The sequence below is a fragment of the Phocoena sinus genome, chromosome 19, assembly GCF_008692025.1.
Source record: "Phocoena sinus isolate mPhoSin1 chromosome 19, mPhoSin1.pri, whole genome shotgun sequence".
Lineage (NCBI taxonomy): Eukaryota > Metazoa > Chordata > Mammalia > Artiodactyla > Phocoenidae > Phocoena > Phocoena sinus.
The window spans coordinates 2,741,886-2,769,096 of record NC_045781.1 but is presented as its reverse complement, the minus strand read 5'-3'; the positions used below and the strand labels follow the sequence as shown (position 1 = coordinate 2,769,096).

The 27,211-nt window shown below is 43.0% G+C and overlaps 1 protein-coding gene across 1 annotated transcript; it reads right to left on the bottom strand.

Moving 5' to 3' along the window:
* Positions 1-35: 35 nt before the first annotated feature.
* On the bottom strand, positions 36-26,294 carry LOC116744041 (ret finger protein-like 4A). The gene is made up of 5 exons (XM_032613326.1): positions 26,009-26,294; positions 21,926-22,493; positions 1,226-1,432; positions 369-554; positions 36-192 (listed from the first exon to the last, which is right to left on the bottom strand). Exons 1-5 carry the CDS (start codon positions 26,292-26,294, stop codon positions 36-38), a joined length of 1,404 nt encoding a protein of 467 aa, XP_032469217.1.
* Positions 26,295-27,211: the final 917 nt, after the last annotated feature.

Sequence of the window (27,211 nt, the reverse complement as noted above, 5' to 3'; positions counted from 1 at the left end):
GAGTCCTTACCGAGGCGGCACGCACTTGACACACCTCAGACACACTCCAGCCATCCTCCTGTGTCCAGCGTGGCACCGCTGGAGCCCCGCTTCGGCTGCTGCTGGCTGAGCTCGGAGACCACAGGTGCCTCCTGCCTGTTTGTTCCCCAGGGTGTCTGCAGGCCAGCCGGCGAGGTGAAGCCACTGTCACCCCTAGGAACAGCGAGCGTCGCCTGGTCCAGGCCCCGTAGTCCCGCAGTCCCGGCTGGGTGATGGGGGCTCCACGTGGGATCCCTCCACGCTCGTGGGGTCAGGTCCCCGCCCCGGTTTGTTACTGAAGTGATTCCTTTTAACAGCTGGCTCAGGGGCACGGGGGTACTCCATCCCACGGGCCGGGCACCGCGGGATCAACTGGCCTTTGTTCTTTCCCAGGAGGTGCCGTGGCATGGGGCGAGCGAGGGCACAGGTACATGCAGACCACCGGGGGCCAGAGGGTGTGCTCCCCACTTCCCACGGTGTGGGGGGGTGACTGGGGAACCTCAGACACAGCTGTGGCACGGTGGCCCCGATGGGTCCTAGAACAGGAGCGAGTGTACAGGTCAGAGGCGGGGGTTAGAATCAGTGGCCCTGGACTGGTCAGGTCAGGCGCACTCCTGCACACCTGCGGTGATTGGAGCTTTGTGGGGTCCGGTTAGATGGAAGAGGGGACCACCACCCTTCCCCAAGGAGGACGGGGCCCAGGGAACTCGGTCCAGTCGGTTGGTTCAGGACTCAAGGTGCTGTGTCTCTTGGGCTTACGGGGTGTGGGGGGCGGGCTCCTGGCCACCTGGACTGTGGGAGTGGGGAGGTGGCCCGGGGGGGTGGTGGGGCAGTTGCCAAGGGCAGGGGTACCATTCCTGGGGGCCATCCTGATCCCTGCTCCTGACTCTCGGGCTCCTGAGCCTTCTCGTTGCAGCCCCTGGGGTCCCCGAGGACCCTCCCCCTCCAGACACGAGCCAGACCCTCTGTTTCACTGGGCGTGATGCCGCAGAGCCTGCCCGCCACCTAATCTTAAAAAATGCAGAGCAAGGCAATGACGGGAATGTGGGACTTCGATTTCCGCTAGTGGAAGTATTAGAGGTTAGAGACTGCAATCTTTCTGGTGGTTTCCTTATTCGTCAAAACGAGGAGAGACCACCACAACCCGGGCAGCCACGTGCCCATGAGGCAGCATCACCTCCCGGGCGTCCTCCTTTTCGTTCCTTACAGCGTGAAGTACACGGGAGCTCCAGAACCTTGGGTCTCCTCATGTATCATGCTTTCCAGAGTGTTCCGGCCACCATCTCTCAGTGGGAGCTGCCGCCTGAGGGCGCCCGCCTCGTAGGCCAGAGCGTTTGGTCTGTAGTGACCCGTCCCTTCCTGGTGGTTCACGCCCGCCGCCCGGGCCGTTGTGCGTGCGCCTCCAACCGGGCGTCTGTGTCCAGGGGGGTTGAAGGGACAAGCCCCCCACCCAGGGCTGTTCTGGTTTAGGGTCGGGGAGCGGCTTGTGGGCCTGTGGCCAGCAGGTGGCGCCAGAGACCGAGGGCGGCGGGCGTGGAGGCGACGCAGGGCAGCTGGGCGCCAGCGCTGGACACACTTCCTCTCCCAGGCACCCTGGTCCCGTGGCCCGTCTGCACGTACGCCCTCGGCCCGTCCCCACACTCACCTGCACCCTCCCTCCTACCTGCCCCTGCAGATGCCCCCTTCTCACGCAGGTGCACGTCCGTACTGACCGCCCTGCGCTGCACAAGCTCACAGGTTTTCAGTCTCACCCCGTCTTAATTTTTCTCACACGGAAACTCCAGTTCAGGCCCAGACTCGGCCTCAGCCAGACTCTGCCTTTGCCCCACGTTTCCTTTAAAGCAGAAATACTTTTCAGAAAGGTCTGCTTTCTGCAGAACGCCCGTCCGTCTCCTGCCACACTGGAACCAACGCCCTCATTCCTGCTTTGAGTCGGTGTAACCAGACCTTTACTGTGCGGGAGTGAAACCCACACACGTCAGCTGATGCCCCAATTCAGGGGTCTGTGCCTGTGGTCGGAGGGTGGGAAGGGACGCTCACTGTGTAAAGTTTTACTGGCATGCAGCCACACCTGTTGTCTAGGGCAGCTTCTACATACAAAGGCAGCGTTAAATAGGTGTCATAGAGACCCTCCGGCCTAAAGTATTTACTACCTGAGAAAAAGCTTGCTCCCAGCAACTCCTTGTACTTTGCGGGAATTCCAGTGCCCACCAACCATACCAGCTGAAAGCCCACAGGGCCCCCAACCCCCGGGACAACCATAGGTTTCCCAAGAGCTTTTCAGCAAGTTCTTCTTGCTGTCTTTCGTTTCCTATTGAGTGTGTCTTCCTGCTCTTATTCTACTTCTAGGGCGAATTCTTTGTTTCATCCACATCAGTTTACTTCTGTTCGAACACTTATAATTTCCAAGAGTACTATTTAACGTTTGCTCTTAAAATACGATTTTAATGGACGTTTTCAAGCACACAAAACTGTAGATAACAGGGTCATCACTTGCCCCCCCCCCCCCCCACAGCTGGGGAACTCGTGTCTACCCTCAACCATCGTTTACATCCAGGAGATCTAGTTTCATCTACACACCCCCTCGCAGCCCCTTCCCCTGGAGAATTTTTAAATGATAATTGTACCCTGGCTGGGAACAGTTTGGTGTTAGTGCATATATGGGGGGAGGGGACCGTGTAGCAGTTAACCCGACACATTCAAAGGGGTAATAAACAATGGGGGAGAGGTTCACGATAGGACTATGGCAGAATTGCTTCCGTGTTGCCTTTCGGAATGTTCCAACTGATGACTTCAAATCGCCTCACTTCAATCACGCAGGCAAACCTGATTAAGCCTCATTAACTTCAATCATTATAAAGGCAAATGACGATTATTTGAGAATTAAATAAGAAGACAAATTAAACAGAAGACAAATACTAAAAATGGCACCATGATGGATGTAGTTTAATCTCCACTCATATCCCCTTTCCCTGGATGGCACACCTGCAGTGACAGACTCACCAGTCTCTAAAGAACTGCGCCCCCCCCCCCCCACTCCCACCCCGCCCATAGCAGCAAACTACTGACTGGTAGAAAATATTTGTGAATCTTATACTGAAAAGGATTTAATATCCAAAATATATAAAATACTCTGAGAAGCTAACAACAAAACCAACCCCAGGGTTGGGACTTCCCTGGTGGTGCAGTGGTTAAGAATCCACCTGCCAATGTAGGGGACATGGGTTTGAGCCCTGGTCTGGGAAGATCCCACACCAGAGCAGCTAAGCCCACGTGCCACAACTACTGAAGCCCAGGTGCCTAGAGCCCGTGCTCCACAACAAGGGAAGCCACCGCAATGACAAGCCTGTGCACTGCAACAAAGAGTAGCCCCCACTCGCCGCAACTAGAGAAAGCTCATGCATGGTAGCAAAGACCCAATGCAGCCAAAAATAAAATATACTATTAAAAAACCAACCCCATACAAAAACGTGCAAGGACTTGAATAGACATTTTTCCAAAGATAAACTGCCAGTAAATACTTGAAAAGATGCTCAACATCATTAGCCATTGGGGAAATGCAAATCAAAACACAGTGAGACAATGTTCATTGCACCACTATTTACAATAGCCAGGACATGGAAGCAACCCAAGTGTCCATCGACAGATGAATGGATAAAGAAGATGTGGCACACATATACAATGGAATATTACTCAGCCATAAAAAGAAATGAAATTGAGTTATTTGTAGTGAGGTGGATGGACCTAGAGTCTGTCATAGAGTGAAGTAAGTCAGAGAAAAACAAAATGCCATATGCTAACACGTATATATGGAATCTAAAAAAAAAGGTTCTGAAGAACCTAGGGGCAGGACGGGAATAAAGATGCAGACCTAGAGAATGGACTTGAGAACGTGGGGAGGGGGAAGGGTAAGCTGGGACGAAGTGAGAGAGTAGCACGGACATATCTACACTACCAAATGTAAAATAGATAGCTAGTGGGAAGCGGCCGCATAGCACAGGGAGCTCAGCTCGGTGCTTTATGACCACCTACAGGGGTGGGATAGGGAGGGTGGGAGGGAGACACAAGTGGGAGGGAGACACAAGAGGGAGGGAGACACAAGAGGGAGGGGACATGGGGATATATGTATATGTATAGCTCATTCACTTTGTTATACAGCAGAAACTAACACAACAATGTAAAGCAATTATACTCCAGTAAAGATGTTAAAAAAAAAAAAGCGAGATACCACCTCACACCTGCTAGGATGGATATAGTCAAGAAATGGAAAATAACAAGTATTGCAGAAGATGTGGAGAAACTGGAATGCTTGTTCATTGCTGGTGGAAATATAAAATATTGCAGCAGCTGTGGAAAAGTTTGGCGATTTCTCAAAAGGTTAAACATAGAGATACCATATGACACAGCAATTTCTCCTAGGTATATATTCCAACAAAACTGAAAGCAGGGATTTGACAGATACTTGCACACCCATGTTCATACCAGCACTATTCACAATAGCCAAAAGATGAAAACAACACAAGTGTCCATCAGCGACTGAATGAATAAATGAAATCTTTTATGTACATAGAATGGACTAGATTTCAGCCATAAAAGCGAAAGTTTGATATCTGCTACAAGGTGGGACAACTTTGAAAACATTTCAGTTAGAGAGACAAGGTAGATGCAGAAGGACAAATACTATATGACCACTTATATGAAGTGCCTGGAACAGGCAATCCAGAGAGACAGTGAGTAGAATAGAGGGCCCTTTGGGCTGAGAGAAGGGCGAGTGATTCTTTTAATGATACCAAGTCTTGGGTATAGGAAGTGGTGATGGCTGTATGCATTGTGAATGTGTTTAATGTCACTGCATTATACACTTAAGGATGGTTAAAATCATAAGTATGAAGTTATGCATGTTTTATAACAAAGTTTATAACAATGGGTAACTGGTAAATGATGACTAAATGTAGTAATTGTGGATGTTATAGAAGCTGACATACACATTTAACATTTCAACCGTGATTTCAACAACTCCCAAGCAGACCCTAGGAGTTCTAGGATCCCTAAGGATCAACAGGAAGGGGGTAAAAGTGGGGAAACATAAAGCCAAAATATGAATGCCCTGCATTAACCACAGACGAGAATCTATAAAAGTAGTGGTATAAAAAACGAAAATGGAATTTAGCATGTAAAAGTTGACAAAGGTGACCACCAGCATTAGGATGGTGTGGGTGGCTCTGGTCTCCGGGGGACATTTGTGGTAGCCGGTGGGGGTGTGAATATACGGCACTCTCCTGTGCTGTCTGTGCAGGAGAAGCACCATGTAGCCACTGGACCAGATCATAAGGCCAATAAACATGGCGTCAGAGGTGGACCACAGGATGACAATGTCTGCAAAGGGACTGGAGGATGAACAGAACCACTACCCTTGGTTGTCGGTTTCATTTCCCATGTACTGTGGACCAGTGACTGTCACAGAAACAAAGATATTCATTAAGACCCTAAGCATCCAGCAGGTGCAACAGGAAGGACCAATGACCTTGGGGGCTCTACTTCTGAGCATCATCCACTCCACTCCCCTCCCCTGGGGATGAGGGTGAAGGACTGATAGGTGCTCAGGATACAGGTGGAGCACAGGGTGGTGCTGCGAGCCACTCTCTTTATATAATATACAAATTTAAACCCAAGACTGGACAGGGAGTTCCTTGAAACAAAAGCTGCCACTTTGTGGGGGAATCCCAGAGGTGAGAGGAACCAGGAAATTAGCCACAGCCATGCGGATGGGCCTCTGCTTGTGGCCAAGCAAGATTGGAGAGACGCTGTGGAAGAAAATGATGACATTGGCCGGAGACCCAACCGCTATCTGTATAAGATACGTGGTTTCTCAGAGCTGCCTGGTTTGCAGTTCTTAGGACATCTTTCTGAAAAGACATGGAGAGGGCTTCAAAGTGGCCTGAAGCAGAAAGGAGGCTGTGCTGGTGCTCACATCAGCAGCCTTCTTACATAACCAACATTGGGAAGGGATTCTCACTCTTTCTTCTCCTGAGAAAGAAAGACACCATCATACTCCAGAGAAATGGCTTTACCTGGAGAAAATACACCTGACGTCAGTTATAACTTTCACCATTATTATTTTGTACTTATTACTCTTCACCTGTATCAATATGCCCTGTTCTCCCCATTCATGTAAGGTCCGTGAACTTAGGAACCATGTCTGTCTTGTTCAACAGCACTGTTGGCACATAATAGGTGTTAAATAAAATGTACTGAGTACATGAATAATTGACAGGAGACAAAGAACGTACTCTACCCCTCTTAGAATTCATGATCATCCTGAATATTTCAAGAATGTATCGGGATTCAAGATGGAAGAGGAGTAGGTGGACATGGAGTTCATCTCTCTCTACACTTGCAGCAGGAATACATCTATAGATGCAACAGTTCTCACAGAATACCGGCTGAAAACTAGCAGAAGACCCTGGACTCCAGAAAGGACTATGAAGATCCCTTCATAACTGGAAGGGAAGCATTTGAGGCCGTCAGGAGAGGGTGAAGCAGCCGGTCTATGGCAGACCGGACAGAGTGACAACTACACAGACGGTCCATACCACGGCCCTACATGCCCCCAGACGGGGACGTGTGTTCACAGGCTGCCCCTCCAAGAGAGAGGACGTGTGTGCACCAGTCTGCATGGGGAAGCAGTAGGGACAGAGCCCAGCACCACCTCCTGGTTCTCCCTCCAGGGAAGCCAGGAAAACAAGAACTAGCAAGAGCTTGACAAATGCCTGGCTTCGAATTGGAGACCATTCACCTGCCTATTGCTTCATTCCTGGAAATTTCACTGCAACTAAGTGAGAAAAAAAACATACCTGAAAGAAAGAAAACAAAGAACAGAAATACCCCCAGAATTCCTAAAGAACAGGTCTTGGTGCTCTGGCCGGGTGTCAGGCCTGAGCCTCTGAGGTGGGAGAGCCGAATTCCAGACACTGATCCACCAGAGACCTCCCGGCCCCATGTAATATCAAACGGGGAAAGCTCTCCCAGAGATCTCCATCTCAACGCTAAGACCCAGCTCCCCTCAATGACCAGCAAGCTACAGTGCTGGACACTCCATGCCAAACAACTAGCAAGACAGGAACACAACCTCACCCATTAGTAGACAGCCTGCCTAAAATCATAATAAGGTCACAGGTACCCCCAAACACACCACCAGACCCGGTCCTGCCCACCAGAAAGACAAGATCCAGCTTCATCCACCAGAACAGAGGCACTAGTCCCCTCCACCAGGAAGCCTACACAACCCACTGAACCAAGCTTACCCATTGGAGGCAGACACCAAAAACAATGGGAACTACGAACCTGCAGCCTGTGAAATGGAGACCCCAAACACAGTAAGTTAAGCAAAATGAGAAGACAGAGAAATACACAGCAGATGAAGGAGCAAGGTAAAAACCCATCAGACCAAACAAATGAAGAGGAAATAGGCAGTCTACCTGAAAAAGAATTCAGAGTAACAACAGTAAAGATGATCCAAAATCTTGGAACTAGAATGGAGAAAATACAAGAAACGTTTAACAAGGACTTAGAAGAACTAAAGAGCAAACAAACAATGATGAACAATACAATAAATGAAATTAAAAATTCTCCAGAAGGAATCAATAGCAGAAAAACTGAGGCAGAAGAATGGATAAGTGACCTGGAAGATAAAATAGTGGAAATAACTACTACCACAGAGCAGAAAAAAGAAAAAAAGAATGAAAAGAATTGAGGACAATCTCAGAGACCTCTGGGACAACATTAAATGCACCAGTATTTGAATTATAGAGGTCCCAGAAGAAGAAGAGAAAAAAAAAAGGGACTGAGAAAATATTTGAAGAGATTAAAGTTGAAAACTTCCCTAATATGGGTAAGGGAGTAGTCAGTCAACTCCAGGAAGCACAGAGAGTACCATACAGGATAAATCCAAGGAGAAACATGCCAAGACACATATTAATCAACCTACCAAAAATTAAATACAAAGAAAAAATATTAAAAGCAGCAAGGGAAAAGCAACAAACGATGTACAAGGGAATCCCCATAAGGTTAAGAGCTGATCTTTCAGCAGAAACTCTGCAGGTCAGAAGGGAGTGGCCGGACATATTTAAAGTGATGAAAGGGAAAAACCTACAACCAAGATTACTCTAGCCAGCAAGGATCTCATCCAGATTCAACGGAGAAATTAAGAACCTTACAGACAAGCAAAAGCTAAGAGAATTCATCACCACCAAACCAGCTCTACAACAAATGCTAAAGGAAGTTCTCTAGGCAGAAAACACAAGAGAAGGAAAAGACTTACAATAACAAACCCAAAACAATTAAGAAAATGGTAATAGGAACATAAATATCAATAACCACCTTAAATGTAAATGGATTAAATGCTCCAACCAAAAGACAGACTGGCTGAATGGATACAAAAACAAGACCCATACATATGCTGTCTACAAGAGACCCACTTCAGACCTAGGGACACATGCAGACTAAAAGTGAGGGGATGGAAAAAGATATTCCATGCAAATGGAAATCAAAAGAAAGCTGGAGTAGCAATTCTCATATCAGACAAAATATTCTTTAAAACAAAGACTGTTACAAGAGACAATGAAGGACACTTCATAATGACCAAGGGATCAATCCAAGAAGAAGAAGATACAACAATTGTAAATATTTATGCACCCAACATAGGAGCACCTCAGTACATAAGGCAAATGCTAACAGCCATAAAAGGGGAAATTGACAGTAACACATTCATAGTAGGGGACTTTGACACCCCACTTTCACCAATGGACAGATGATCCAAAATGAAAATAAACAAGGAAACACAAGCTTTAAATGATACATTAAACAACATGGACTTAACTGACATTTATAGGACATTCCATCCAAAACCAGCAGATTACACTTTCTTCTCAAGTGCTCATGGAACATTCTCCAGGGTAAATCATAACTTGGGTCACAAATCAAGCCTTGGTCAATTTAAGAAAACTGAAATCGTATCAAGTATCTTTTCTGACCACAATGCTATGAGACTAGATATCAATTACAGGAAAAATTCCGTAAAAAATACAAACACATGGAGGCTAAACAATACACTACCTAATAACCAAGAAATCAAAGAGGAAATAAAAAAATACCTAGAAACAAATGACAATGAAAACACGACAACCCAAAACCTATAGGATGCAGCAAGAGCGTTTCTAAGAGGGAAGTTTATAGCAATACAATCCTACCTCAAGAAACAAGAAACATCTCAAATAAACAACCTAAACTTACACCTAAAGCAATTAGAGAAAGAAGAACAAAAAACCCCCAAAGTTAACAGAAGGAAAGAAATCATAAAGATCAGATCAGAAATAAATGAAAAAGAAATCAAGGAAACGATAGCAAAGATCAATAAAACTAAAAGCTGGTTCTTTGAGAAGATAAACAAAATTGATAAATCATGAGCCAGGCTCATCAAGAAAAAAAGGGAGAAGACTCAAATCAATAGAATTAGAAATGAAAAAGGAGAAGCAACAACTGACACTGCAGAAATACAAAAGATCATGAGAGATTACTACAAGCAACTCTATGCCAATAAAATGGACAGCCTGAAAGAAATGGACAAACTCTTAGAAAAGCACAACCTTCCGAGACTGAACCAAGAAGAAATAGAAAACATAAACAGACCAATCACAAGCACTGAAATTGAATCTGTGATTAAAAATCTTCCAACAACAACAAAAAAAATCTTCCAACAAACAAAAGCCCAGGACCTGATGGCTTCACAAGCGAATTCTATCAAACATTTAGAGAAGAGCTAACACCTATCCTTCTCAAATTCTTCCAAAATATAGCAGAGGGAGGAACACTCTCAGACTCATTCTACGAGGCCACCATCACCCTGATACCAAAAGCAGAAAAAGATGTCACAAAGAAAGAAAACTACAGGCCAATATCACTGATGAACATAGATGTAAAAATCCTCAACAAAATACTAGCAAACAGAATCCAACAGCACAGTAAAAGGATCATACACCATGATCAAGTGGGGTTTATCTCAAGAATGCAAAGATTCTTCAATATACGCAAATTAATGTGATAAACCATGTTAACAAATTGAAGGAGAAAAACCGTATGATCATCTCAATAGATGCAGAAAAAGCTTTCGACAAAATTCAACACCCATTTATGATAAAAACCCTCCAGAAAGTAGGCATAGAGGGAACTTACCTCAACATAATAAGGGACACATATGACAAACCCACAGCCAACAGCATTCTCAGTGGTGAAAACTGAAACCATTTCAACTAAGACCAGGAAGAAGACGAGGTTGCCCACTCTCACCACTATTTTTCAACATAGTTTTGGAAGTTTTAGCCAAAGCAATCAGAGAAGAACAAGAAATAAAAGGAATCCAAATTGGAAAAGAAGAAGTAAAACTGTCACTGTTCGCAGATGACATGATACTATACATAGAGAATCCTAAAGATGCCACCAGAAAACTACTAGAGCTAATCAATGAATTTGGTAAAGTAGCAGGATACAAAATTAATGCACAGAAATCTCTTGCATTCCTATACACTAATGATGAAAAATCTGAAAGAGAAATTAAGGAAACACTCCCATTTACCATTGCAACAAAAAGAATAAAATACCCTAGGAATAAACCTACCTAAGGAGACAGAAGACCTGTATGCAGAAAATTATAAGACACTGATGAAAGAAATTAAAGACGATACAAACAAGATGGAGCGATATACCATGTTCTTGGACTGGAAGAATCAACATTGTGAAAACGACTGTACTACCCAAAGCAATCTACAGATTCAATGCAATCCCTATCAAACTACCGATGGCCTTTTTTTCACAGAACTAGGACAAAAAATTTCACAATTTGTATGGAAACACAAAAGACCCCAAACAGCCAAAGCAATATTGAGAAAGAAAAACGGAAGAAAAGAAAGTATGGTACTGGCACAAAAACAGGAATATAGATCAATGGAACAGAATAGAAAGCCCAGAGATAAACCCACACACATATGATCACCTTATCTTGGATAAAGGAGGCAAGAATATACAACAGAGAAAAGACAGCCTCTTTAGTAAGTGGTGCTGGGAAAACTGGACAACTACATGTAAAAGAATGACATTAGAACACTCCCTAATGCCATACACAAAAATAAACTCAAAATGGTTAAAAGACCTAAATGTAAGGCCAGACACTATAAAATTCTTAGAGGAAAACATAGACAGAACACTCTATGACATAAATCACAGCAAGATCCTTTTTGATCCACCTCCTAGAGAAATGGAAATAAAAACAAAAATAAACAAATGGGACCTTATGAAACTTCAAAGCTTTTGCACAGCAAAGGAAACCATAAACAGGACAAAAAGACAACCCTCAGAATGGGAGAAAATATTTGCAAATGAAGCAACTGACAAAGGATTAATCTCCAAAATATACAAGCAGCTCATGCAGCTCAATATCAAAAAAACAAACAACCCAATGCAAAAATGGGCAGAAGACCTAAACAGACATTTCTCCAGAGAAGATATAATACAGATTGCCAACAAACACATAAAAGGATGCTCAGCATCACTAATCATTAGAGAAATGCAAATCAAAGCCACAATGAAGTATCATCTCACACTGTTCAGAATGGCCACCATCAAAAAAATCTACAAACAATAAATGCTGGAGAGGGTGTGGAGAAAAGGGAACCCTCTTGCACTGTTGGTGGGAATGTAAATTGATACAGCCACTATGGAGAACAGTATGGAAGCTCCTCAAAAAACTAAAAATAGAACTACCATACGACCCAGCAATCCCACTACTGTGCATATACCCTGAGAAAACCATAATTCAAAGAGAGTCAGGGGGACTTACCTGGTGGCACAGTGGTTAAGAATCTGCCTGCCAATGCAGGGGACACGGGTTCGAGCCCTGGTCTGGGAAGATCCCACATGCCACGGAGCAACTAAGCCTGTGTGCCACAACTACTGAGCCTGCGCTCTAGAGCCTGCGAGCCACAACTACTGAAGCCCGAGTGCCTAGAGCCCGTGTTCTGCAAGAAGAGAAGCCACCGCAATGAGAAGCCAGCGCACCACAACGAAGAGTAACCCCCGCTCACCGCAACTAGAGAAAGCCTGAAAGAAGCAACGAAGACCCAATGCAGCCAAAGATAAATAAAAAAAAAAAGAGTCATGTACCACAATGTTCATTGCAGTGCTATTTACAATAGCCAGGACATGGAAGCAACCTAAGTGTCCATCAACAGATGAATGGATAAAGAAGATGTGGCACATATATACAATGGAATATTACTCAGCCATAAAAAGCAATGAAATTGAGTTATTTGTAGTGAGGTGGATAGACCTAGAATCTGTCATACAGAGTGAAGTAAGTCAGAAAGAGAAAAACAAATACCATATGCTAACATATATATGGAATCTAAAAAAAAAAAAGGTTCTGATGAACCTAGGGGCAGGACAGGAATAAAGATGCAGACGTAGAGAATGGATTTGAGGACGTGGGGAGGGGGAAGGGTAAGCTGGGATGAAGTGAGTGGCACGGACATATATACACTACCAAATGTAAAAGAGATAGCTAGTGGGAAGCAGCCACATAGCACAGGGAAATCAGCTTGGTGCTTTGTGACCACCTAGAGGGGTGGGCTAGGGAGGGTGGGAGGGAGACATAAGAGGGAGGGGATATATGTATACGTATAGGTCATTCACTTTGTTATACGGCAGAAACTAACACAACATTGTAAAGCAATTATAGTCCAATAAAGATGTTAAAAAAAAAAGAGAATGTATTGGGTGATGTCACCATGATGGCAACGCAGGAGGCTCCATCCTCTCATGGACACACTGAAAACACTTACTCACAGATTAATTCCTTCTGAGAGAAATGCAGAAACACACCAGATGACTTAGAAAATACCCACATCAATGAGTGGAAGGAAAGGAAGAGAAACGAAAATGAGGACGCCAGGCACCTCTAGGTGATGGTGTTCTGGATCTAGGAAATAGGAGAATCTGAAACAGGAGGCTGCCTTTTATAAATTAATGAAACAAGGAAGTTTTATAAAAATATAAAACTTCAGGTTAAATGAACAATATGTAAAGGAAATTAAGAATTCCATTCACAGGGCTTCCCTGGTGGCGCAGTGATTGAGAATCTGCCTGCCAGTGCAGGGGACACGGGTTCGAGCCCTGGTCCGGGAAGATCCCATGTGCCACGGAGCAACTAGGCCCGTGAGCCATGATTACTGAGCCTGCGCGTCTGGAGCCTGTGCTCTGCAACAAGAGAGGCCGCGATAGTGAGAGGCCCGCACACCGCGATGAAGAGTGTACCCTGCTTGCCGCAACTAGAGAAAGCCCTCGCACAGAAACGAAGACCCAACACAGCCATAAATAAATAAAATTTAAAAAAAAAGTATTCCATTTACAATACCATCAAAAGATTAAATTCTGAGGAATAAACCTAACCAAGGAAGAGAAAGACTTGTACACTAAAAATTTAAAAACATTGATGGAAAACACTAAAGAAAACACAAATACATGGAAAGATATCCTGTATTCATGGATTGGAGGACTTACTATTGTTTTTTTTTAATTTTTTAAAAAATTTATTTTTATTTTTGGCTGCTTTGGGTCTTCTCTGCCGTGTGTAGGCTTTCTCTAGTTGTGGCGAGCGGGGGCTACTCTTCGTTGCGGTGCACGTGCTTCTCATTGCAGTGCCTTCTCTTTGTTGCGGAGCATGGGCTCTAGGTGTGCGGGCTTCAGTAGTTGTGGCACGAGGGCTCAGTAGTTGTGGCGCGCAGGCTCTAGAGCGCAGGCTCAGTAGTTGTAGCGCACGGGCTTAGTTGCCCCGCGGCATGTGGGATCTTCCCAGACCAGGGCTCGAACCTGTGGCTCCTGAACTGGCAGGCGGATTCTTAACAACTGTACCACCAGGGAAGCCCTTAGTATTGTTAAGATGTCAATACTGTCTAAAGCTATTTACAGATTCTGTGCAAATCCTATTAAAATCCCAACATTTTTTTGTTCAGAAATAGAAAAATCTACCTTAAAATTCATAAGGAATTTCAAGGGACCCTTGAATGTTCAAAGCAGTCTTACAAAAGAACGAAGTTTGTGGTCTTACAATTCCTGATTTCAAAACTTACCGCAAAAAATTATTAATGAAAATAATGTGGTACTGATAGCAAGACAGATATACAGGCCAATGGAGAAGACTAGTGACCCCAGAGATACCCCACTGCATTTATACGAGCAAATGATTTCCGACTAGGGTGCCCATATCTCTCAGTGGTGAAATAGAGTCTCTTCAACAAATAATGCTGGTCCAGTTGGATATCCACATACATAATGAAGAAGCTGGACACTTACACCATATACAAAATTAATTCAAAATATATTAAAAGTTTAAACACACAGTGCCAAACTATCAAACCCCTATAAGAAAATAATGGCTGAAAAATTCTTGATGTTGGATTTAAAATCGATTTCTTGGATATGACATGAAAAGCACAGGCAGCAAAAGCAAAAATAGACAAATGAGACTACATCAAACTCAAAACTGCTATGAATCAAAGGATACAATCAACAGAGCGAAATATAACTTATCACATATCTGATAAGGTGTTAATATCTAAAATATGTAAAGAACTCCTGCAACTTAACTAAAAACAAATAATCTGATTAACAAATGAGCAAACGACTTTAAATAGACACTTCTCTAAAGATGATATACAAGTGGCCAACCAGAATATGAGAAGGTGCTTAAGATTACTAAATCTTTAGAGAAATGCAAAAGGGAACCGAAATAAGATATCATCTTACCCAAATTAATATAATTACCCTTGAAAAAAGCCAGAAAATAACAACCATTTTTTGAGGATCAGGAGAAATTCAAACACTTGTGCACTGTTGCTAAGTTTATAAAATGCAGCAACCCCTACAGGAGACATATGGCAGATCCTCAAAAAATCGAAACTAGAACTACCATACGACCAGGTCATCCAAATACCAGGTACATATCCAAAATAACAGAAAGCAAATACTTGAAGAGCCATTTGCAAACACACGTTCATAGCAGCACTATTTCCAATAGTGAAGAGGCAGAAACAACCCAAATGTTGATCTTCAGATGAATGGGTAAATAAAATATGGTGTAAACCCTCCGTGAAATATTATTCAGCCTTTAAAGGGAACTCCTTTCACATGAAACGACATGGTTGAAACTTGAGGACAATATGCCAGTGATATAAGCCCATCACACACACAAATGCTTTAGAATTCCACACACATGTGGTACCTAAGGTCATCAGGTATATATAGAACATCAACGTAAAATGGTGGATACCAGTGGCTGAGGAGAGAGGAAAAAGAACAACTTGTTTTTTAAAGGGTATAGAGATCAGCTTTGTAAAGATGGAAAAGTTCTGGAGACCCACAGCATAACAAGAATATACCGGATACAACTGATCAGTACAGTAATAGCTGGGATTATTTTCAACTACGAACATTTTTTTGAAATGTAGTTTTTCAGCATAACACGAATTAGTCAGTATAATACAAAACATCCTTCGAGGGAATTAATCAGTTTTCTGAAAAGGATTCCAGAAAGAAAAAAGTCACAGTAATGCTAACTTTTCTAAATAAGATTAAGGTTCTGTGGGTAGCAGTATAACGTTATATTACATGCATTGTCTCTAATGAGTGAAATAAGTAATTTCTGATTACAGATGAGAAGAATTTTCCTAAAATTCAAAAATAAAAGTAACATTTTCTTCAAAAGAAAAAAAAAAGAAAAGCACTCAAACTTTATACATCACAAAACTAAAAAGAACAAACTAAGCCCAAAGTTAGCAGAAGGAAGTAAATAACAAAGACCAGAGCACAAATAAGTGAAATAGAAACCAGAGGAACAATAGAAAAGGTCGATGAAACCAAGAGTTGGTTTTCTGAAGAGAAAACATTCATTTCATTACTTACCACTGGCAGGAATGCGAGGGATGATAACATTCAGGGTCAGGAAACTAACTGCATTTCGCACCTATATGGTCCTCTCCTCCTTTTTCTCACTAAGTCCAGCTGAATTTATTTCCCTTAAAAAAGCAAGAATCACGTTTTACTTTCATCACAGCAATTCACATTCTCCTTTCTTCCTGGAATTCCCCACTTCAATTGCCTCACACCTCCTCGGACACCAGCCCAGCTGATTTTACCTGCTCATAGACACCTGATGGCCATCCTCAATCACTGTGACCAAGTCACTCTTTTAGCCTCAAAACAAAACTCATACTTTTGTTGTCGATGTTATACTCCTTTTTCCTCTGTCTTCCTAATACGTTGAGAGCTAGGTGAAGACAAGTCCTATTCCCCTTATTGACTGATACTCAGCCCACAGTGTCTGGACACAGGGAGCTTCCTGGGAGCCTCACCTACCCCTATTCCACAGCATCTCCAACAACTGAGGGAGGAAATACAGAAGTTTATTTATTCTGAGCTCTCCTCTGAATTATAATTACCAGCAAATTCTCTGGCACTCCAGGATGCTAGGTTTTACTGTAGCCCCAATGAATCTCATTTTAAAACTTTTCTTAGTAAAAGTCCTGACTTGAAGTTCACTTCCAGTGAATCCTCACATGACCCCACTAGAAACCCCACCCTATGCTCCCTAGATCACAGCTCCATCCAACCAGATCATGGGTTTGTTTGCTCAGAGCGAGGCAAGGTCAGCATGTGTCCTGCCCAATGTTAGCGCACAAACACAGCTCCAAGGTCCTCTCCTCTTGGAGACTTCCTCTCTCCCGTTTGTTTTCTCCCTGAGACTGAACGTAAGGAAGCACTCACCTGCCTGGTCTCTGCTGCAAAGCTCTGTGCAGGGAAGCGTCGAGCAGGATGGGTCAGAGGCTCTTGAGTCTACACTCATAGGGACACGGTCCACAGACCTGCTCGCCCCACAGAGACGCCACCGTCCCATCATCTGCTGTCTCGGCCACACTGTCTGCATGGAGAGTGGGGGGCGTCTCCCCTGAGGAGCCGGTTTTATCCCCAGGGCTAACCATCATCATCGTCCTCAATTGATTTAATCAGTTAAAGACGATCCTAATGAGCAGCCAGACCGCAGGTGGAAAAAGTTTTCTGCGTTCCCTGAGGAAAATCAATGCTTCAGAGCCAAAGTTGTCCTCGGGCATTAAAGGGACACTCAGGGGTGCATCAGTGACTTTTCCTATATTTTCAGCTGGGTGTGTTCTACAGAGCTTTTCATCTCCTCGCAATACTGAGGGCCATCTTGGCCAGGAGTCTGGTTCCAATGAGTTTACATTCCGTGGTTCTTCCTATTGAGGGCCTTAGGTCTTTTCTTAATCTGGAAAATATCCCATTTTGAAGTCAGCTTTCCCACCTCAAATTACTGTGTATTCCTCATGCCCACGTGTTTCCATGGGAAGATGATGCCTTTTATTGGAACAATTATTGGACTGCTTTATTGGAACCCAGTCACACCCATGTTTATGTTGTCTATGGCAGCTTCCACCTACAAAGGCAACGTTAAGTAGGTGTGCCAGAGACCACATGGCCCACGAGCCTAAAATATTTATTATCTGATGCCATAATAAAAATTTCCCTCGTGCAACTCCTTGAACTTTGTAGGACTTCTACTGCCCACTACCTACCCCATCTAAAGGTCCATAGTGCTCCCAATACCTGGGACAGCCACACATCCCCATGGATTTCCAACAGGGTTTTCACTGAGAAATTACTTTTCCTGTCTTGTTTCTGAGTATGTCTTCATGTTTTTATTCTTCTTTTTTTTTGCGGTACGCGGGCCTCTCACTGTTGTGGCCTCTCCCATTGCAGAGCACAGGCTCCGGACGCGCAGGCTCAGCAGCCATGGTTCACGGGCCTAGCCGCTCCGCGGCATGTGGATCTTCCCGTACCAGGAAACAAACCCGTGTCCCCTGCATCGGCAGGTGGACTCTCAACCACTGCGCCACCAGGGAAGCCCTGGATAAACTTTTATTTGCAGTAAGAAAGAGGTGGGGGAGAGAGCGAACACATTACCTGTAGTAAAAGAAATGAAGCAGAGACATCACTACAGACGCTGTAGATGTTAACAGGAGAATAAGAGAAAATAAGAGGGTAGAGCCCAGAAACCTTGCAAAATAACATAAAAGGCACTGGCCAGCTCTCATCACAAAAAGTATTCTAGCCCAAAATGTCAATTTTGGTAGTTTTAGAGATGCAACCTTATAAATGTCATCATTCTCTTGCAACATTTAAGATTTTCTCTTTACCTTTGGCCTTTATTAGTTTGAGTATGATAATGTCTAGGTATGGTTTTCTTTGGTTTTGTACTTAGGGTTTCTTGAGCTTCTTGGAGTAGTAGATTGAAATTTTTTTTGGCTAAAATTGGGAAGTTTTCAGCAGGTACTTCTCTGTCCTTTTCTCTTTCACTACAACTTCCATGACTCCAATTACACGTAGGTTGAAATGCTTCATATTGTTGCACACACCGCTATTAATTTTATTCAGTTTTTTTTTTATTTTTAGAGAATCATAGCAAAATACACAAAACACGAAATGTATCACCTTAACCATTTTAAGTGTACAATCCAGTGGTATCAGCTACATTCATGTTGTGGTGTAACCATCACTATGCCTCCAGAATTCTTTTTGTTTGCAAAACTGAAACTCTGTACCCGTTAAACAATAACTGTTTTAGCACCAATTCCCAGGCCCTGGCAACCACCACTCTTTGTCTTTATAAATTGGACTCCTTAAGTGTCTTATAAGTGGAATCATAGTGTATTTTTCATTTTAGATGGGCTCCATTTCACTTAGCACAATATGTTCAAGGTTCACCCATTTTGTAGCAGGTGTCAAAATTTCCTTCCTTGTCCAAATGTCGTCAATAGTCATAATAGTCCAGATCTACCTCAGAATGAGAGTAAAACGATATTTCATCTATATGGTTAAAAATGATTAAAGGAAGTATTTTAGGTTATAAGCTTTAACATTTTTGAAACGGTCCCTATTCGAAGAATTGCAAAATAGGGCAGAAGGAGCAGGAGGCTTTAATAGAATAAAGAATAAAAAACAAGGAAGTAAATGGTGCTGGGAAAACTGGACAGGTACATGTAAAAGTATGAGATTAGATCACTCCCTAACACCATACACAAAAATAAGCTCAAAATGGATTAAAGACCTAAATGTAAGGCCAGAAACTATCAAACTCTTAGAAGAAAACATAGGAAGAACACTCTATGACATAAATCACAGCAAGATCCTTTCTGACCCACCTCCTAGAGTAATGGAAATAAAAACAAAAATAAACAAATGGGACCTAATGAAACTTCAAAGCTTTTGCACAGCAAAGGAAACCATAACCAAGACCAAAAGACAACCCTCAGAATGGGAGAAAACATTTGCAAATGAAGCAACTGACAAAGGATTAATCTCCAAAATTTACAAGCAGCTCATGCAGCTCAATAACAAAAAAACAAACAACCCCATCCAAAAATGGGCAGAAGACCTAAATAGACATTTCTCCAAAGAAGATATACAGAATGCCAACAAACACATGAAAGAATGCTCAACATCATTAATCATTAGAGAAATGCAAATCAAAACTACAATGAGATATCATCTCACACCAGTCAGAATGGCCATCATCAAAAAATCTAGAAACAATAAATGCTGGAGAGGGTGTGGAGAAAAGGGGACACTCTTGCACTGCTGGTGGGAATGTGAATTGGTTCAGCCACTGTGGAGAACAGTATGGAGGTTCCTTAAAAAACTACAAATAGAATTACCATATGACCCAGCAATCCCACTACTTGGCATATACCCTGAGAAAACCAAAATTCAAAAAGAGTCATGTACCAAAATGTTCATTGCAGCTCTATTTACAATAGCCAGGACATGGAAACAACCTAAGCGCCCATCATCGGATGAATGGATAAAGAAGATGTGGCACATATACACAATGGAATATTACTCAGCCTTAAAAAGAAATGAAATTGAGCTATTTGTAATGAGATGGATAGACCTAGAGTCTGTCATACAGAGTGAAGTAAGTCAGAAAGAAAAAGACAAATACCGTATGCTAACACATATATATGGAATTTAAGGGAAAAAAATGTCATGAAGAACCTAGGGGTAAGATAGGAATAAAGACGCAGACCTACTGGAGAACGGACTTGAGGGTATGGGGAGGGGGAGGGGTGAGTTTTGACAGGGCGAGAGAGAGTCATGGACATATACACACTAACAAACGTAGTAAGGTAGATAGCTGGGGGGAAGCAGCCGCAAGGCACAGGGATATTAGCTCGGTGCTTTGTGACAGCCTGGAAGGGTGGGATGGGGAGAGTGGGAGGGAGGGAGACGCAAGAGGGAAGACATATGGGAACATATGTATATGTATAGCTGATTCACTTTGTTATAAAGCAGAAACTAACACACCATTGTAAAGCAATTATACCCCAATAAAGATGTTTAAAAAAAAAAAAAAAAAAACAAGGAAGTAAAAAATAGAAAATATTTGATTGAATATTTGATTGGCTGGGGCCACATACAAAAGGTTGTTTGGGCGAAAAGAAGCAAGGAAATTAGTAGAGCATCCAGAGGTGGCTTGGCTATTAGAGATTGGCTGACTGGATATGTTCTGTTTATGATCCAGTGGAGCACTTACAGGGAGACAAGAATTACATTAGATTCAGTCTGCTGACCTGGTACCGCTAAGTAGGAGCAGCTCCATCTGAGACCTAGAAAGTGATTTCAACACTATTAACAGAAATAAAGTGACTCAGGATAAATGGTTTTCCTTTGTTTGTGGTCACCTCCCTATCTTCAATAAAATGTCACGTATTCCAGAAATAAATCAAAATTTGACTGGATTAAAGGAGGGGAGGTGGAATGTGAATAAGGAGGAAATGGGAACCATCTCCAATAAAAGCCCCTGCAGGGGAATCTCACTCCAGAGCTGCGCGGTCAGTGGAAGCAGGTGGAGGCCACAGGAGAGCCTAGTGGACTTGAGGTGAGTCCACTCTGATGGAATTTCTTCTTCACGTCTCAGATTTCTCCAAAAGGCGTATTTGAGAGACAAGGTCTGCAGAATGGGGCCGTTTATTAATTCAGCAAGTGTTGTCTGAGGCCATCTCTGCGCCAGGCAGTGTGTGTGCATTTAGGGGCAATGGACTGAATACTCTGTCCTGAGAGAAGTAAACTGACTTCGATTTTTACGCAAAAGCTGGAGAAATGACAGGGTTTCATTTTTTTAATCGTCATGGCTTCACATGTTGCATAAGACGGTGAATGTCCCCTGTTGACTAAAACAACTTCTCAGGTTCTGCAAGGCCTCCTGCCATAGCCAGATGGGTCCAGCTGGGGGTAGAAGGGTTTGGAGCACGACCGGCAACGTCCAACAGAAATGGAATACGGCCCGCAGAGTTCAAGGTGCACTTGAAATGAACGTGTGTTTTTCAGCTGTTGAGTGAAACTGAATACGTGCACACTATTTTTTTTTTTTACCGTTGAAACATGTCTTATTTCCATAATATGTAGAAAAATGCATCTGTAGAGTCACAAATGAACTTTAGTTTATAATCTCCATCATGCACTAAGTTAAGCTTACGGGAAATTAAAAGAAAACATTTGGAAATTGAAAGAACATAATAATTGGAACAGAAATAAACAAGTCCATAACACTAATTCTGGAAATGTAATTTTCCCTAATACAATTTGTGTTAATGATTCATGAATTGTTCCATAATTTTCTGCTACATGTTTGTACCATATGTGTAGCAAAGAGGAACATTCCCATCCACGGCTATGTGTACACAAGAATTTCCTATCCACGTTTCCATAGTCAGAGTTTCATTTGCTTTGCCCTGGATTCCACAGAGGACCGTCAGTGCCTAGACTCATCAAAGGACAGATTCTCAGGAAGCTTTGATCATCTTCAGTCGGATATGCAGGAGAAAAAAACGGACGCAGTGGCTCCCCAGCTGAAACTTTAGTGAATGTAAAAATATGGGATCCATCACCAACGTGATAAAAGGAAACAATTCCAATATTCATATCCAGGAAAATCCCCACTCGATGTAACCTGGGGCTCACCTTGAGAACAGTGGAAGGCACAGTGTGGGCAGAGAAGATATCTCCATTTCTCAGACTCACAGTCCAGAAGCCAAGATCTGGAGCCAGTAGAGTCTTCCCTCGTCGACGCACAGATTCTTTGCAAACGCCCACATCCCATTCTTGGCTGGACCCCAAGTCCACCTCCCAGTAATGGCGGCCAGAGGTGAACAGAGGGAATCCCAGGACACAAGTTGTACGGCTGAATCTCTCAGGTCGGGACCTCTTCTTCTGCTTGAAAAACCCACAACGGACAGTTTTCAGGTCCTCAGAAATGATGAGGTACTTGTTGGCTGTGTCAACATCCAAGGTCACATCCACTGTGGAAAGAAAAACAAGCAATTACATACACTAGACACTACAATCCACGGCTTCTGAAAAGTCCCAAATGTTTCACTCACTTTCACTTCTTTAACTCTACACTTCTTTCCTAAGCAGAAGGTTCCTGGGGAAGATTCCCTGACCTGGATTAGATCCAATTCCATGTACAGAATGAATGATTAAAATGGAACTAGTCTTTCTGATTCATACTGCTGTTTTCTTTACATTAATTGGATTATTGGATTAAAATATTTCTTCTCTTCAGTACATGATATAAATGAAAAAAAGAGTCCATGGGTGTTGATTTTTCTCAAAAATTTCCAGTTGACATAGACTGTCAAAATATAGACATCAAATATACATTTGAATGATGGTGATTTAACATATTGCAGAATAATTTTGAAATAGTAAGGTATTATTCTTTTTCTTCTTTTTGCATCTACTTTCTTTGTTTAGAGTTGTCGAATAGGCAATTGCATCCCAGTTCTTTTTCATTCTCTGGAGCTATAGAAAAATATAAAGAAAACATGCTAGGAGTCTTTGGATAAGATGGGTTAACTCTGGAAGTCAAGACAGAGGAAGGGATTCCCATAGACATGGGTAACGATGTGCTGGGATCTTGTAGCAACTTAGACCCAGAACTGGATGGGGCAGTGCTCACGGGCCAGGTAAACTGGAGAAGTACTGTGTGTTTTGGCAACATCTCCAACTAACCCTGTGATGAGGATGGGTGCATAGACCTGCCTGTCCTAACGTGACCATGTGCATAGAGCCTCAGGAGCCTCAGAAATAAACCCTCTGGACCAAAGGCCGATGACTTCACTCGGCTCCCTTATAACATGGTTCTTTGGGAGGTGCTCAGACTTCCTGACCGTTGGAGAGAAATTGTGAAGGCTTGTCAAGTTTCTGTGACAGGTTTCACCATCATAAATAGAGGTTTGCATGGAGCAAAACGGAAACTCACTCAAGAAGTAAAACAAGTGGTTGCTTTCCCGATGACACTGCTGGCTGGATTGTGTATCATTGCACAATCATCACACCCCGTTCACACCCAAGGGCCCATCGTAGGAGGCAGGGAATGGGCGACAGGATGAGACTGTGGCACTCTCCAGTGAGCCTGGGAGGTCTGTCCTAGCATCCCGAATCAGACACGCAGCTAAGCTGTGATAATTCCCCTTTGCTCAGAATTCTGAGCCTGAATCGGGCATCTTAGGTCCAGGTCAGGGAGTGAAGCACAGGCTGCAGTGCTCAGGTCCAGACTCGGCAACAGGACTGAAACCTACAGTCACGACCGCATGCACTTTTACCATCCTTTTCCCTGGGGGGCTTGTGCTCTAGGTATTCCTTGTCCACACTCACTGTGCACAGAATCACCTGGGGCTTTTAAACAGTGCATATCTCTGGGCCTCGCTACCTGAAGAGTTCAGATTCACTAGATGCAGGGGCCTGTTACTCAAAGTGTGGGCCATGAACCTGCTCTAGCAGCACCACCGGAGCTCAAGTCAGAAATCCAGATTCTCAGGTCAGCCCAGCGTTCAAGAAGAGGAAGCTACATTTAAACTGGATGGTCAGGGAACTTATACATCCTCAAATTTGAAAAACCATGTTGTGTTGCAGTGCCACCCAAAGAAACGCAATGAGAGCCCCGTGTGGATTTTAAATTTTCTCACGTTTAAAAATAACAATCAGGTATAATTGATTTTAACAATACATTCCGTATCCTCCAATATATCCAAATCTGATTTCTACTTGTGGCAATCGCCACGTTTCAAGTGATCAGGAGCTGCCAGTGGCCATTGGAAATATTCCAATGTATCTAATATTGGATAGCACAGGACTAGGGCATGGCCTAAATATTATCTTTTCTTAAAAATCTACAGGTAGAACACTCTCGCACTGCTGGTGGGAACGTGAATTGGTACGGCCACTATGGAGAACAGTAAGGAGGTTCCTTAAAAAACTACAAATAGAACTACCATATGACCCAGCAATCCCACTACTGGGCATATACCCTGAGAAAAGCAAAATTCAAAAAGAGTCAAGTACCAAAATGTTCATTGCAGCTCTATTTACAATAGCCCGGAGATGGAAACAACCTAAGTGCCCATCATCGGATGAATGGATAAAGAAGATGTGGCACATATATACAATGGAATATTACTCAGCCATAAAAAGAAACGAAATTGAGTTATTTGTAGTGAGGTGGATGGACCTAGAGTCTGTCATACAGAGTGAAGTAAGTCAGAAGGAGAAAGACAAATACCGTATGCTAACACACATATATGGAATCTAAGAAAAAAAAATGTCATGAAGAACCTAGGGGTAAGATGGGAATAAAGACACAGACCTACTAGAGAATGGACTTGAGGATATGGGGAGGGGGAAGGGTAAGCTGTGACAAAGTGAGAGAGTGGCATGGACATACATACACTACCAAACGTAAAATAGATAGCCGGTGGGAAGCAGCCGCATAGCACAGGGAGATCAACTCGGTGCTTTGTGACCACCTAGAGGGGTGGGATAGGGAGGGTGGGAGGGTGGGAGGGAGGGAGACGCAAGAGGGAAGAGATATGGGAACATATGTATATGTATAACTGATTCACTTCGTTATAAAGCAGAAACTAACACACCATTGTAAAGCAATTATACTCCAATAAAGATGTAAAAAAACATCTACAGATAGGGGGAAGCGGGGGAGGGATAAATTGGGAGATTGGGATTGACACATACACACTATTATATATAAAACATAACTAATAAGGACCTCCTGTATAGCACAGGGAACTCTACTCAATGCTCTGTAATGACCTACATGAGAAAAGAATCTAAAAAAGAGTGGATATATGTATATGTATAACTGATTCACTTTGCTGTACACCTGAAACTAACACAACGCTGTAAATCAACTCTACCCCAATAAAAATTTTTATAAAGTCAACAGATAGTTCTTATCTATACTTACAGGTGAGAACAACGGTTTCTTGGAAAGAATAGAAATTTCAGGTGCCAGAATTCAGCTAGTGCCCTTATTTACTGGAGAGCTTTTTTTTTTTTTTTTTTTTTTTTAAACATCTTTATTGGGGTATAATTGCTTTACAATGGTGTGTTAGTTTCTGCTTTATAACAAAGTGAATCAGCTATACATATACATATGTTCCCATATGTCTTCCCTCTTGCGTCTCCCTCCCTCCCACTCTCCCCATCCCACCCTTCCAGGCTGTCACAAAGCACCGAGCTAATATCCCTGTGCCTTGCGGCTGCTTCCCCCCAGCTATCTACCTTACTACGTTTGTTAGTTTGTATATGTCCATGACTCTCTCTCGCCCTGTCAAAACTCACCCTTCCCCCTCCCCATACCCTCAAGTCCGTTCTCCAGTAGGTCTGCGTCTTTATTCCTATCTTACCCCTAGGTTCTTCATGACATTTTTTTCCCTTAAATTACTGGAGAGCTTTTGAAAAGGTGCTTTTCCCAGGGCCCTTTATGGGTTGAGGGTAGTTTGTATAGATGTCTTACCTTGGAACTTCCGCATCCTTGGGTTCATCTGGAGAACAGCTCTCAGCTGGGGCTCTAACTCCTTAACCTTTGAAACCAGAGCTCCGAGCTTGAGAGCGCGCCTGAGGTCATTCTTCTGTGAGACCACAGAGCAGTTGGGGCACAATAAACCACCCCCATCAACCTCCTTCTGCAGTGAATCGAGGCACCGGAAGCAGCAGACATATCCACATTTCAGGTACATGGGGTTTTCAAGATAATTCAGGCAAACCATACATTTACTTGCTTCCTTAAAGTGTTCAGCCATGGGTCCTCTATGGGAAAAATGCGCATGAGATTGGAATTTCCATGAGTTGAATCGATACTATTCCCTGGGTCACTTTTATCTTTACATGCATAGTGATTTGAAATCATTATTACTATGTAATGAAGACATAAGTACAAATATAAATGACTCATAGCCCCAAAGTTCTGATTTTTGAAACGCTGTTTGGAATGAAGGACATGATTCATCCTTGGGGTATAATTTAGGTGGTGAGAGGGTTTATACTACACCTGAGCTGTCAGATATGGTGTCCACCAGCCGTGTATGGCTACTGAGGTGGGGCTCATCCATATTGAAAGGTGTTATAAGTGTCAGATGCACACTCAGTTTGGAAGACATGATTAGAAAAAGATAACATAAACGATCTCCTTGAGAACTTTCAAAAGTTGATTATAAGGAAGATAAAAATCACATGATCATCTCAATAGATGCAGAAAAAGCATTTCACAAAATTCAACATCCGTTCCTGATAAAAACCCTCATCAACAGGCTATAGAGGGAGAACATAACTCACACAATAAAGCTCATTTACAACCAATCTACAACCAACATAATACTCAGTGGTGGAAAGCTGAAAGCCTTTCCTCTAAATTCAGGAACAAGACAAGGATGCCCGCTCTTACCACTCTATTTATCATAGTATTGGTAGTCATAGCCATAGCAATTAGACAGGAAAAAGAAATATAAAGCATTCAAATTGGCAGGAATGTAGTTAAACTGTCACGATTTGCAGATGACATGATACTCTGTATAAAGAAACAAAGTCTCCATGTCAAAACTAATATGAATTCAGCAAGGTTGTAGGATACAAGATTAATATACAGGAATCTGTTGTGTGTTTATACACTAATAATGAACTATCAGGAAGAGGAAGTAAAAAAAAATCCCATTTAAAATCC

Coding starts and splice junctions, on each gene's coding strand:
- LOC116744041 (XM_032613326.1), bottom strand. CDS start 26,294: ATGGCTGAACACTTTAAGGAAGCAAGTAAATGTATGGTTTGCCTGAAT. Junction 1,433..21,925: donor GGTCCTCTGTGGAATCCAGG/GCAAAGCAAATG, acceptor CCCTGGACACAG/ACGCCCGGTTGGAGGCGCAC. Junction 193..368: donor GATCCCGCGGTGCCCGGCCC/GTGGGATGGAGT, acceptor CGCTGTTCCTAG/GGGTGACAGTGGCTTCACCT.